This window comes from Zonotrichia leucophrys, chromosome 6 (genome assembly GCF_028769735.1).
Source record: "Zonotrichia leucophrys gambelii isolate GWCS_2022_RI chromosome 6, RI_Zleu_2.0, whole genome shotgun sequence".
NCBI classification, from domain to species: Eukaryota; Metazoa; Chordata; class Aves; order Passeriformes; family Passerellidae; genus Zonotrichia; species Zonotrichia leucophrys.
Window position 1 is genome coordinate 8,200,743 of NC_088176.1, and position 14,513 is coordinate 8,215,255.

The window sequence follows — 14,513 nt, forward strand, 5'->3', positions numbered from 1 at the left end:
GAACAGCCTGTTCTGAGTGTGATCCACAGCAGACTGCTCGCCAGCAGCCTCTCCTTCCTCGCACACGTGTGTGCCATATGTCCTGCTCTGTCCTCACTGTTACTGTGCCACTGCCTTTTCCACGCCGTGCAGGATGCACTGGCATGCCCTGTGCAGGCTGCCAGTGGGATTACTTCAGCTGTCTATGAAGGCACTCAACGTGTCAGCCTCCAGACTCTTCCAGCAGGTCCTCAGCTGGCAAAAATTCAACAGCAGGCAAATCCTGACTGCTTTGCTGACACAGCTGGCCCTGCTGAGGTCAGTGGGCCAAACTCATCCTACCTCAGGGCCATTACACTTGTCCAGGAGATGCATCACCCAGGACAGTTCTTCAGCAGGGCAAGCAGAGCAAGTTCTGGCCATAAATTTCCCACCTAAGCTGGACCCTGTTGAAGCAAAAATGTCACCACTTTTTAAAGTCTAAGGGCAGGAGTGTTTAGATAGTTAAAACTGAGTGTGTGAACTGATTTATGAGATGAAGAGCCAAGTCCATCAGGCTGTCCTGCTCCATGCAGTAGGCCCTGTGCTTCTCCAGGATCCAGCACCCTGCTGAGGATGAGGGCTTGACAGTGACTTCAGTTCCCAGCCAGGTGCTGGGATCCTGCCCTGCTCTACCCAGCAGGCAGGGACCTGGCCCTGCCCTGGCTCTGTGATCCACAACATGCACAAGGAGAGCAGCACTGTTTCCCCATCCCATCCCATCCCATCCCATCCCATCCCATCCCATCCCATCCCAGACATGCACAGCCAACATCTTGCTGCAGTTGCTGGCATCAGACATCACCATCCAGGGCACCCTTTTGGTCCTGTTGTGTTTGCTATAATCAAAGATAAAACCAGATTTTTTTTTAATTATTTGATGGCAAAGCCCACTTCACTTAGCTCCTGATCTGATGTCACCCCAGCATTTTAAGGAGCCCATTTCACTCTTACCAAGGAAGACACCATCAACTACAGCTCACATCAAACTCCAGTGACATCAATGGAAAAGTATTATTTACTTCTCCAGTCCCTTTATTTTGTATTTGCTTGAAAAGAGTAACTTTTTTTTCCCCTGAAAATTCAACATTAGAAATTGCAAAGGACAAATTCCTTAACTTTGAAAACAAAGAAAAATGAACAAATGGTTTCCAAAACAAACTGTGAGCCACCACCCTGAAGAACTCGCTTTGGGAAGTGCTGTTCCTGGGAGCTGATATTTAATTAAACTATACTCCTGAGTTTAATAAAGCCAAAAAATACTTCACTTTTATTCTGCACTGTCTTTTTGTTTCTCTGCCTGCCATTTATTCATTTCAGTAATGAAAAACTTTATGAAACCACAGGGTAGAGCACACCTTCATAAAGCAGTAAAGGAAGACAACCTTCAGAGCAGGGGCACAAAGCTGCAGCCCTTCTGCTCACTGTAACTCCTTACTGAGATCAATGAAAAATACAACATTCAGTTATCAGACCTGCTGGCAGCATGAGGTGGACCCACTTGTGGGGTGGCATGTAATGCTTACAGAGATTTCTTTCTACTCAATACCATTTTAAGCTTTCAAATTAAGCGTCCTCTGTAATCTTAAATATTCTGTTCTCCTGACTCCCAGCCGTGTACTCCAACGACAACAAAAACAAAAGAAAAAAGGGGAAAAAAAGACAAGAATATATTCCAGAAAGGAATAGTTCAAGAAAATGAGTATTCATTATCAGAGTGGAAACACCTTGTCATTAGCCATTAATTTTTTCCCATTAATAAGGGAAGTCAGTGGACCTCACTGCAACAGGAACACAACCATACTGGGTTTCAAACAGGTTTTTTACAACACTGTCAGGAAAAGCCATTAGATCAAGTTGTATTGGTAATCTGAGCCATCTTTGGAGAAAAACAAATGCTGTTCTTCCCATTATAGGTTGGTATTGTTTCAAAACCTATAGAGACACACTTGCTTGTGCTGCAATGGTATTTATTGCACATAGACCAATTACTTACACAGTAGTAAATTGCACCAAAGTATAAATATGTTATAAAACACACACAGAGAGAAAAATGGAAATGACACACAAGTGCTAAAATAACAGCAGATTCACGTGGGCATTTGGAAATAAAAATAAAAATAATAAAGTCTCTTAAGATATTTTAATTTATAATATGGATATATTTACAGTACCTTCAAAAAATAATATTAAAAAAGTCACTCTCTCAATAAAACTATAACAGATCAGACAAAACCAGAAATCAGGTTCAGGGTCGGTGTTACGCAAACCTCCGTTTCCTTTTCAATCTGCATGTGTGTATGTGTGTGCAAGTAATATCTTCAAATAACTTTACAACTCTTTAACACTGTGCAAAAAACGACTTTGTCGCCATTTTTAAAAAAAATGTGCAGTAAATTTTTGTTGCCAGGATTCTCCCCCCTCCCCCCGTTCATCTGTAATTATAATGAACAAGCTGCAGAAGGTTCCTCACCCCCCCTCCCCAGCCCTTGTCCTAAAACCCCATTAGTGGTATGTAAATATGCTGTTTAATATAAACATGGTCCGTCCATTCCCCTGTACAATATGCACAGTTTGAGGTAGAAGTTTCTCAGCCTGACTGCTATTGTCTGGCCGAAGGAGATAAGCACAGTAACTCACTGCTGGCTGATGCAGAGGGAATAAGCACAAGAGTGTGGGTTGGGTTGTTTTACCCCCTTCCAAAACATACCAGCGCTCCTCACTGCTCCTTATTTTCCCTCCCGCTACTCTGCAGGCGAGCAGAGCACGGCTACTCCGAGATTAAAACTCATCTTGCCGGCAGGTCTGTGTCTCGCCGGCCGCGCTCCGTGCCCGGAGCACCTGCAGCACCGGCCCCGCGCCTCCCCAAAATCCCGGTGCCCTCTCTGGGAGAGGGGACGAGCCCCGGGGCCGGGCGGGGGTGTCAGACCCCAGCTGAAGCCGAACTGGGCCAGCACCGGGTACCCGCTGGTTCGGCCACCGGCACGTCCTGGGACAGGCACCGAGCGCTGCCGCCACCGTGCCCGCCGTGACAGCGCGTCCCCCAAAGGCAGGCGGCTGCCCCCGGCATGGGCTGCTGGCTTCCTTTGCTGTCCGCTCAGTGGCTTTCCTGTTTGCTGTAGTTTCGGATGAGGTATGTCGTACACCAGTTCACCTGCTTCTATTCCTAAGTAAACACCCGCACTCTCCCTGCCACGGCAGGGATCGTTTCGCTCGGCAATAGCATTACCATGGGGCAGCTGCCGGGGCTTTCTCCGCTCCTGCGTGTCTCCCTGCCTGCCTGTCCCCCCTGTCCCGCTCCGGCGCGGCCCCCACGCCCCCCCTATACCTTGGACTCCGAGTCGGAGGCTTTGCTATGTCTCTCCTCCAGGCTGGACTCGCTGCCGCCCCGAGTGCCCCCGTTGCAGTCGGACCAGGTCCCGGCCAGGCTGCGCTCCGGGGAGCCCACGGTGCTGATGAAGCCCCCGGGCAGCCGGGCCAGCTCCCCGCCGCCGCCGTGCAGCCACCGGTCGGCTTTCCGGCGGCAGCACAGCAGCCTCTTGAAGGCCTTCCGAAAGTCGGGGCTGCGGCAGTAGATGATGGGGTTGAACGCGGAGTTGGCGTAGCCCAGCCAGTTGAAGAAAACGAAGAGCCAGTCCGGCACCAGGTCCCTGTTGAAGACGTTGACGATGTTCACCAGGAAGAAGGGGAGCCAGCAGAGGGTGAACACCCCCATGATGATGCCCAAAGTCTTGAGGGCTTTCTGCTCCTTCATGGCCATGATGCGGGAGGTCTTTCGCTTGCTGGCCCGGCCGTTGCCGAGGATGGGCTGGTGGTGAGGGTGAGCGGGCAGGGGCGTCTGCGGCTGCTCCTGGCTGCCGTAGAACCGGCCCTCGCACCTATCGATCTTCCTCATCTGCTCCTTGGCCTCCCTGTACACCCGCAGGTACACAAAGATCATGATGAGAAGGGGGATGTAGAAAGAAATGATGGACGAGGCGATGGCGTAAGCCCTGTTGGTGACGAAGTCGCAGCAGCCCGGATCCTGGTAGCACTCCAGCGCCTGGGGGTCGTCATCCCGCCACCAGTGCATCATGATGGGCAAGAAGGAGACCAGGGCAGAGATGGCCCAGACGGTGCAGATGATGCCCTTGGCCCGACCCTTGGTCATGAGGCTCTGGTAGCGGAAAGGCGAGGTGATGGCCAGGTAGCGGTCGATGGCGATGACGCACAGGGTCTCGATGCTGGCCGTCACGCAGAGCACGTCCAGCGAGGTCCAGCACTCGCACAGGAACGACCCCCAGAGCCAGGTGCCCCGCACCACCAGCGTGGCCCCGAAGGGCACCACCAGCAGCCCCATCACCAGGTCGGCGCAGGCCAGCGAGGTGATAAACAGGTTGGTGAGGGTCTGCAGCCGCTGCGTCCTCCCGATGGCCGCAATCACCAGCACGTTCCCGGCCACGATGAGCAGCACCACCAGGGCCATCAGCAGGCTCATGCCTACAGCCCACTGCTGCGACAGCTCGGCGGCGGGCAGCTGTCTGCTCCCGGGCGGCACGGCCGTCACCCCGGCCACGGAGCGGTTCTGGGGGCCGCAGTCCGGAGGCAGCCACCCATCGCCCATGGCTGTGCGGGGCGCTCCGGCCGCCGCTCCGCACCGCGCCGCGGGCAGGAAGGCGGCGCCGCCGCCGCTGCCACCGCCCGGGGGCTGCCGCATGGCCCCGCGCCGCGCCGCCGGACGGGCCCGCCCCGACACCGCCCTGGCACCGCCCCGGTACCGCCCCTGCACCGCCCCGGTACCGCCCAGGTACAGCCCCGGTACCGCCCCTGCACCGCCCCGGCGCCGCCCGCCGCCAATCGGCACCGAGAGAGCGGCACTAAAGCGCCCCGCCCGCGCACCGGCCGTACCGCTGCCCCTGTCCCTGCCCCTGTTTCTGCCTCTGTCCCTGCCCCTGTTTCTGCCCCTGTTCCTGCCCCTGTCCCTGTCCCTATTCCTGCCCCTATCCCTGCCCCTGTTCCTGCCCCTGTTCCTGCCCTTATCCCTTTCCTTATCCCTACCCCTCTTCCTGTCCCTGTTCGTGCCCCTGTCCCTGCCCCTGCCCCTGTTCCTGTCCCTGTTTCTGCCCCTGTCCCTGCCAGTACCCAGCCCGGATCCCCGTGTTTGCTCTGCGTGCCCCGCGGTTGCCGGGCACAGAGCCCCTTCCCGCACGGCAGCGTGGGTGTCCCGGGCACGGGGTGTCCTTGTCCTGGGCACGGGGTGTCTGTGCCCGGCAGCCGCAGGGCAGGCAGGGGATACGGGCAGGGTGGGCTCCTACCGGCTTCTGGAGCAGAAGTTACAGTTATTCCTGGGAAAAAGCAATCTGCCAGCACTGCCTGCATCACTCTCCACTGGAAAGTTATTGCGATGCCCTCCCGTTGGATGTCCCCATCAGGGACAATTGTCGAGTTCCCAAGGCCCCTGTCCCCAGCGCCTCCTCTCCCAGCCTGGGCAGCCCCGGAGCCCCCATGTCAAACCCGCTTACAGGGATGATGCTGCCAGCTCCGTGCAGGGACTGCGGCTGCCGCTCGTCCCCTACATCTCCCCATTCTGAATCCTCCTTTCCCCTTCTCCTCCAGCCCTGCCAGACCAAGCCACTGCAGGGTTGGGAGGTGGGAGCCACAGCTCCCTTTTCTGGCTTTTCTCTGTTGTGCTGAACGGATCTCTCTGGACTTTTAAAAATGCCTGCAGTATCTTTGACACAGCCTGGTCAAAGCCACGAAATCTAGGGTCTGCTCTGAGTATTAATGCTGTTAGTACCATTGTTTGGTAATGAGCAGTAAAGTACGTGAAACATCAGGAGGCTGCAATGCTCAGATAACCAACCGAGCAAATCCCTGCCCAGGTCGCATCCCCTTCTGTGAAACCTGCTGCTAGAACTTGTTTGGTTATATTTCCATCTACCTGCTTGGCTCTCTCTTCTGCTCTGAAGCTGTAAGACTGCATTTTACTGTTTTAAACTTCTTAAAATAATGTGGAGCAACCACTGAGTAAATGAGAACAATGTCCCCTCTCTCCTGCCTTTTAAATCATTGGCATGTCTTTACAGCAGCACCAAATGTTCCCCACAGCTCTCTGGGAGCAACTGGAAGTCACAGTTATTTTCTTCCCCCTATATATTTATTCTGCTAAGACTGCTCTGCTGCTCCAGCTGGCCCATAAAAATCCCTTCTAGGCTTAGGCTTGATTTACAAGGTCGCAACCTGGGAAAAAAATTATTTATTTATTTACACACTGTTTATTTAACCCTGACTAAAGGCCACACACCAGCGTGGACCTGCTGCTTGGCAAACCATTCCCTCATGTTCCCATGGACTTTGCTTTGCTGCTTGTCATCTGCTGGACCAAAGCATGACCCACTTTAGTGGGAAGGGAAGGAGGCATGGCATCTTCAGGAACAGAGGGAGACCTTATGCCAAATGAAAAGCAGAACAGTTGTTTCCAGGACTATTTGCCCAGGTCTGCTACTTGTAATTCGGACCTAAAAAAACAAAAAAAAGTAATAATATGAAACCAGGTTAGTGGAGCTGTGGGATAGAAACAATTTTTCCTTTTCTACATTTAGCTGGAACACTTAAAGTAAGTACGAGGCCCATGGTGCATCATTGCACCAAAACCTTCACAGATGAGATGCTTGGATGAATTTTGTGAATGCGTACAGTCCATTTTAGCATAAAATCAGCCAGAAAAAATTCAGATAAAATCTTACATATTTTTCCCAAGATGACACTGAAGCAGTGGTGGGGATACCCTGCAGCTGTTTTACTTGCTATTCCTGGAGCACCATCCATCTGTCATCTGTCCAGATCCATTATTGCTGTAATATCTTTACACAGTTAATAAATACCATAAACTAATAAAATGCCAGCTCCTTGCCTATCAAGCTATCCTATCAGATCTCCAGCAGGAGGTCTCTTCCCACCATAAGAGAAGATAAGCTTAAAGGCTGGAGCACTAAAGGAAATTATTAACAAGTATGCAATAAAGCAGAAGACACATAATTGTGTGGTGCTTCTCTGTGTCTTTGTTGGTTCTACACACATCAATCTGGAATGTCAGATCAGAGCTGGAGCCAGAATGTCTTTGGGAAACAATGCATCTCCAAAGGAAAAAATAAGCAAGTTTACGAATTCTGTACAGAACATCCCTCTGGCCCTTGCAGCACAGAGCAGCCAAATGTTCACTGTGGGCTTAACCCCTTTCAGAGCATTACCTTCTGCAAATCTCCTCTAACTCCAAGTTTCCTTGGTGGTTTTTTTTTTTTGGTTGATGTTGTTGTTGTTTTTTGGTTTTTTTTTTTATTTCAGACAGATCTTTAACATGATTTAAATACTTCCATTCATTTGCATACTATTTAAGGATGTTCTGTTAGGTCAAGAGAAGAGCTTACAGCACTGAAATGGTTTGTTTCTTCTTGCTCTCCGAATCATGGCTTTTAATGAGCAGCAGGTAGATCTGATGAGAACTAAAATGTATCACATTTGAGACACCCTGTTGGCATGAGCTGTGAAACCTCAGCATTTCAGGAACTGAAGTGAGCTATGTGGGTGTTTTTTAAACCCAGTCCTTTGAGATGCTTTGCACAGCTTACAGCTTGTCTTCGTGCACCTCCCTCCATGCAAAGCAGATTCCAAGATGTTCTGCTGAATGGGTTCTGTCCCTGCCAGCAGCACCAGCAGTGGGGCAGGAGATTGGGAATGGTGCTGGACACTGGGATTAACCCCTTCCTCCATCATTGCAGTAGCTAGGGCAGTGGATTTGCTGTTGCCACTCTGCTGTAAGCCATCCCTGCATCTCCAGGGCTGCTCTGAGCTCTGTGTTGCCTTGTCATGCCCCTTAGACAAAGATCTTGTCTTCCTTGCCCAGTCTTGGTCCAGCTGTGCCTTCATGAATCAAATTCAGGGACCACTATTATTAACATAATTCACTCTAAAAACATGAGCTATTTGTTCTCTTAAGGCAAAGTCCACTGAGAAGCCTGGAAATCCTCCCATTGATTTCAGTGAGCCTCATGTTGTAATTCCTTCTCTGGAGAAAAAGAATCACCTAAAAGCAAATTAAAAATGCATTTGTTGTCCATTTTTCTTCCTGCTGTCTTCCTTAATCTCTTAGCAAACTTAGCATGCATCTGGTAAATCATTTTGTGTTTGCTACCTGGACGGCTGACTAAAACCTGCAGGAAAGGAGGTGAGAAACCACTCTGAGAATCCTCATGTGAAGTGATCAGGCTTCACCCTCTCCCTGCTGGCCCGGGAAGAAGTCACCACTTGGCTCTATTCACACTGGACATTTGTTGTTAGAGAAATAGAGACATGATGGAACATTGCCACAAGATCCATGTCTCTTGCTTTTAAAATAAACATCTTGGCTTTGACTTGACGTTTATTTTCCATAAATGCCTCAGCCTCAATTTGGCATTTCAGCAGCAGCAGGAGGCTGTTATCCTGTGACAACGCACAATTCCATTGACATTATCTCCTGAGCACGTGTGACAGTGCTCCAAATACTGCATGTAGTTAATTTCTGTTAAACAATATCAGAAAAATACAAAGCAAAGGTACCGTAGAACAGAATTTCCAGCCCTATGCTGTGTGTGTGACACTGTAATTCCACGGGGATGCTGTTACAAGTATGAGCTACCTTAGGATGAAGCACGCCCTGAGTTTGACTTCGGGGGTCCCAAGCAGTGAATGCTTATTAATTCCTGTTCACTCAAGAGCTGTGGCTGATGTGATGGTTAGCATGTACAGGACTGCGCGTATCAATGTTTTGAAAAGCCCCAAACCAATCTGAACACACATAAATAAATTCTGATGCTCTGGAAATCCCTGTCATTGTAACCTAGCCATTGTACAGAGTGTTTTTGTCATCAGAAGACTGTCTTACAATCATGCTGATTCATTAATTCCCTTCAGGTGATAAAAGAGATGCAATATGTCTTTATGTCTCTTTTTCACACACTGAGCAAAACAGTGCTGAAGAGCAGACAAGTCATGTTTCTTGTCTCCTAATATCTGTGTTTTGTTGCTGCTAAAAAGTCAAAATTCAGAAGAAGGCTGAGTTTGACCAACACCATTCAATTCTCCCAGAATGGACTTTATTTCCAGGCTAATATTAATCTGGAGTAATAATTGTGTGCTCATTAATTCAGATTACAACTGACTGCAATTGCTCAAGTTTCTGGGTGTTCCTGTCTGCATGCCCCCATACTTTCTTGACATTCCAACTCCTCTACAGAGGCACTGGCACTGTGAGAAAAGGCTGCCTCTTTTTTAAGCATCAGCAATTCCTGTGAGAGAGGTGGCAAAACATTTTACAGCAGGCCAGCAAACCCTGCAGTGGCCAGAGGCTTTGTTTATACAGAGAGATTGTGGTCAGAGATGACAGCAGAGGAGTGATGACTGAGTCCTCTGAGGTTTCATGTGAGTCTATTCCTGCTTCAATGCATGCTGGCTGCAAGAAGTTGCCTTATTTCTCCATCCTGATGCTTACCCATCCATAGGATGACAGTAGCATGCTTTGGGAAACTCCATTTCACATTTTACCTGGAAAAAACCTGGTGCTTTAAAAACACATCTTGATGTGTGGGCTCGATGAAAAAGCACAGCAGCAGCATTTGGGTGTCCATGCTGGGTGCTGAAATGTGGAATTCAGAGACCATTTCTTTCCTCTTCACATCATGGACAACTAAAGCACATAAGTGACTGGAATGTTCAAAAAGACTCATTCAGTGTTTTTGGATGTGTGAGAAATCTGTATCTCTGTTCTGAATGGCAAAAGCCTGATGTGGGCAGCATGGCTGAGGGTCAGCTCCAGCTGGCTGTGAGGGTGGGTGATGGTTGAGGCTGATTTAGAGGTCTGGTCAGCCCAGTGCTGTTGGCTGAGTGTCTCCAGATGTAGCACTGAGGCCTTGGGTTCTGTAGGGACATGGGTTAGGGCTCCCACTGCGAGAAAATACTTTCTGGATTTTTTTTAAGCAAGAAAAGTCAGTTGTGGTTCATGCTAACTTAGGGCAGTGCCATGGGAAAGATCTCTGAAGAGCTGAGATTGTATCACTACATGTGAAAAAGTTAAATAGTTCCTTTTTCTGTGGCATTAAGAATGCTTTTAGAAGGTTTGGGAGATTCTGAATTGCAAATTTTAATTTTCAAAGCTATATTTTTGGCAGTTTAAAATATTCAGTGACAGGTTTTTTTCAGCGACTGCTTTTATTTGGTGCAAATAAATACAGAATTAGCTAAAAGAGGAAGAAATAAAAGATGCATCAGTGTTACATGGGGGTCTTGCAGAGCCATGCAAGGCTGTTATCAAGTAGCATAAGAAAACATAAATATTAAAAATAATCTTGGAAAAATATATTGCGACAACTTTAATTCTGTGTTGCTCTTTTTTTCCTTAACCTGTTGCTTTATACCTCTCTGACAAATGTCTTTGATACCTGCTTCTGGAAACTGCTGAAAATGTTTAAACCTCCTTAACATCAGCCTCAGATGTAGTCAATGCCTGTCACAGAGTGAAAACTGCCGGGCTTCAATCATTACAGAATAAGTTGTTGAGTTGCACCTACCTTGCACATGGGTGATGTCACCCCTTGCCAGTTAATGTATTTCCCTGATAGACTTGCAGACCAGCTGAGCCTCTGGCAAGTGGGGAAGGAAAATGCTGGAATGCTTTGGTGGATCCTTCTAAACACATTCCCAGTGGTTAAAGCAATGCTTACAGTAACACATTTGCTGCTTATAACCTCTTCTGACTGGCTGTGAGACACCTCTACTGACCATTTTTGGTGGAAATGAATTCTTTGGATTAAGCTTTTTGTCACCTCTGCATCTTTTGCTTTTCTGTAGGTGTGGACCAGGGCATGCACCTTTTTTTATCTATTTAGTGTATCATAAAATCATTGTAAGATGACGATAAATTACCTCACTTTTCACCTGTTTGCTTATCAATTTGTAATTATAAATCAAATTATGATACTCCAGCTTTGCAAGTAACATTTCTGATGGCAAATCCCCTTTTAGGTACCACCTATTGGGAAATATCTCTTCAGTCTGCATTTGGCAACAGACACGTGGTATGGTAAAGTGAAGTGCTCAGCATTCCCCTCTTTCCTGGAGGTAAAGTGGATAAACATGTGTTCTGTACTTTTGGAAATCTGGTCAGAATTTAAGCTATATATCTACAACTTTCAGTAAAATAATTGTGGTCTTTAAATGTAGTTTTAACTAGGGAAAAAAAAAGCAAACTGAAGTGACCCTTTAATCAGTGAGCCTTCCTGTCAGATTCCCTTCTAGTTTTGTTCAATGACTGATGAAGCAAAGTCAATATTGAGTCTTATCTCAATTTTTATTGTAAGAACCTAATTTTGAAGTCATTTAACTAGACCTCTCTTTCCCCCATTCTCTTCAATCAACCAGACATTTAGTAATATACCAATACCTCAATATAGCTTCAAGTTAAATTCATTCATGACCAAGTAACAAAGGACTCTAGCAAGAAATTTTTGATATGCCTGTTTTTTATATAAAATGTTTTTAGACAAAAAAGGAGATTAACCTATTTTTTTAAGGTTTTCTCTATTAGCAGTTAGACTTAATGCATATAACTCCCTCATATCTGAGTAGCAAAATCTTGCATCTGCCAACAAATTTGTAATGCATTAGTAACAAAGCCATAATTGTATCTAATAAATACTCTCTTTGCTCTCACTGGGCTTTTGTGAGTCTGAATAGCTGTGAACCACTTTGCAGTCCTCATCTGAAAGGTCTCCTATAGACAGAATATTATGACTATTTTAAATAGAAAAGCTGTTATTGAGGCACCCCTGTGTTCAAGCTGTTCTTGACAGTAACCACAGGCTGCTCACTGCAGACTTGCAATCTGAAACTGCTAAGATTGTAGTTAGCTTAGCTGTTGTCACTCAGCAAACACCTTGTTCCTTATGATTTATTTATCCTTCTATTCTACAGACTGTCCAGGAATGAGTTTGGGACTTTTCACACATTAATTATGCATAATGATTCAGGGGGATTGTTTATGCACACACATTTCAGGCCACGGGCTCTCTCTGAGCTCTTTGCCTTCCTGATGTCTTTGTTTACTTGCTGTTCCTCATGCATTGTCCACAGGACCCATGGATCACTGCAAACCATATCATGTGGCATTGCTTTTGTTCCCCAAAGGATGAGTCTCCAAGCCATGAGAGACACTTCTGGCAGGAAAATAGGAGGGTTTCTGATGTGAACATTAGGGCATCGCAGTGTTCCCCAGTCCTCTCATCCAACTGTTTCTGAAATCACATGTTTTTGGAGACTGGGTTGGCATTGCTGTCAACTTTTTACTTCAGTTTCTACTTGCAGTTGTCCTACAGAGGGGTTGGTATTTTGAGTAAGGTGGGAGAATGACTGAATCTGGCCTGTGGTACAGAAATGCCCTCCTGCAGACTTAATCACATTCATTAGGTAAGAGTTAGGAAGGGATTCAAAGGGACAGACAGGAGAAATGACATTTCCCAGAAGGAACCTTGCAAGGTTGGATTGTTACAGGCAACTCCAGCATCTCCATTGGTGTTTGGCCTGTGGGATTGGTGCCTCTGCTTGCAATGAACTTGTCTTTTCCTCTTTATGCCCATTTCCTGCTCTTATTACTCTTGGCACTAGTTACCATGCCATGAAAAGACATTCTTGTGGGAGCAGGACTAAGGGGCCAGGGCCCTTGTTTCTGTCTCAGTGAAAAGGTTTGATAATCCTGACATGCTGCAAGGCCTCTGGGGAGCCATGGCTGTGCTTGCACAACCACCTGGAGCAGGAGATACATGCAAGACATAAAGCAATCCCTCTGCTCTACTGAAAATAGAGTAGCAAACAAACACCTGGCATTGGCCTACTGGCAATGCCTGTGTCCACATTTAGGTGCCAACTTTTAGAAATATGTGAGCCTGGTGGCATGATCCCAAAAGCAAGCAATGAGAACAAGCAGAGGCCTTGACACTGGAGCTGGAGTGGAAAGGCTGAAAGAACTGGGTTTGTTTACTCCAGAGACATCACTAAGGGGACACAATGACAGTGTAAAATGTTCCTGCAAAGGAGAGAGGTATAAACTGTTCTCTGCTGGATACAGGAGGAAAAGGAATGGACATACATTACAGCAAGAGCTACTTAGGCTGCAATGGAGACAGCTGGACTCGAGTCTGGGATGGCTGGGAAGTAACTTCATGCAATTAAGCGAGGTCTCAGGTTAGGAGCATCACTGAATTTTAGGGTTTAAACTTCTCTCACATGTAATAAAGAGAAATGCGAGTTCTGGCTGTGCTTCAATTCTCTTTGAAGCAGCTTTTTTCTCTACACTGTCTAATGAGGGAGCTCAGCTTCCTACATTAGCCAATTCATTTAAGTGCCTGAGGTTAAATGGGATGAATCTGGGCCTCAGTGACTGCCCTTTAGCCTGTGGCTCATCTCAGACCCTGTGGGTCCTGTGTCATGGTCTCCAGTTTCTGCTTTCACCATTGCCTTTCAACTTCTTTGATGCAGTGAATCTTTGCTTCACAAAAGCTTGAACAACCTTAACATTACACATATTCTCTGTTCTTCAGAAAAGTTAAGCATTTGTTTACTGTGGCAAACTGTTTAATTATTTGCTCTTTGAAAATATAAACATGATTCTAAAGGCTTTGTTAGCCAAACCATTTTCCTTCTAGAATAATTGATAATGAGTAACATTTTGCCTACTGGGTCATATTCCACTGCAAGTCCTAAAAAGCAGATGAGGGAAAAGAGGTTTTAGTCTCAGTTTTCAAAGTTTCTTTAGAAACACCGTGAAGTAGTGTAAAAAAAACTAGAAAAATATGCTATAGCAACACCATAATAACCTGACTGTCCTACCAGGTCAGAATATGTAGCACTAACAAAAGTTTCTCTATAACCTCATTACTGTGAACTAAGGAAGAATTGAGTCATCCTCTTGGTTATTTAACACCAAACACAGTCTTGTGGCAAAGATGCCCTCCCCAGAAAAATCACACTGTCCTAAAACTCTTGAGGTTTACATATAGAAAAACTGAGGTCCTTCTTAAATGCTCTATGTTCTGGTTGTTTTTTGCTTGTTTGTTTCCTGGCTGACTTTTTTTCCCTTGAGCTTTTGGGGTGTGCTTGCTTTGCTTTTCATGTTGTAAGCCTGCAAGAAAATAAAAGATGAAGGTCTTTAATGAACTTTGTGGAGCTGAAACTGACAAAAGCAAGGAATTGATATTTCAAACTGGAATCAAAACACTTGCATTGGAAAATCCGAAAATCCGCTACATAGCATATATTATAGCCATGCTTGTATGGTCCATTCATGGCAGGAATTAATGCTGATGGAATAACTGCAAAGCATGAGGATAGTGATGATGTTGATGATGATGATTCTAACCTGTCTTCTCAAGTCTTTCATCCTGTTGTCTAATTTTAACCAGGTCTCATGGAGGACAAAAGTTCTCCAG

The 14,513-nt window shown here is 46.8% G+C and overlaps 1 protein-coding gene across 1 annotated transcript; it reads right to left on the minus strand.

Annotated features, from left to right (window-relative positions):
* Positions 1 to 2,471: 2,471 nt before the first annotated feature.
* ADRB1 (adrenoceptor beta 1) lies at positions 2,472 to 4,684 on the minus strand. The gene has a single exon (XM_064716535.1). The coding sequence runs from the start codon at positions 4,619 to 4,621 to the stop codon at positions 3,341 to 3,343; it is 1,281 nt and encodes a 426-aa protein (XP_064572605.1). The 5' UTR covers positions 4,622 to 4,684; the 3' UTR covers positions 2,472 to 3,340.
* Between the last annotated feature and the right edge of the window lie 9,829 nt (positions 4,685 to 14,513).

Bases quoted from the DNA above. Each gene is read 5' to 3' on its own strand.
- ADRB1 (XM_064716535.1), bottom strand. From the start codon at position 4,621: ATGGGCGATGGGTGGCTGCCTCCGGACTGCGGCCCCCAGAACCGCTCC.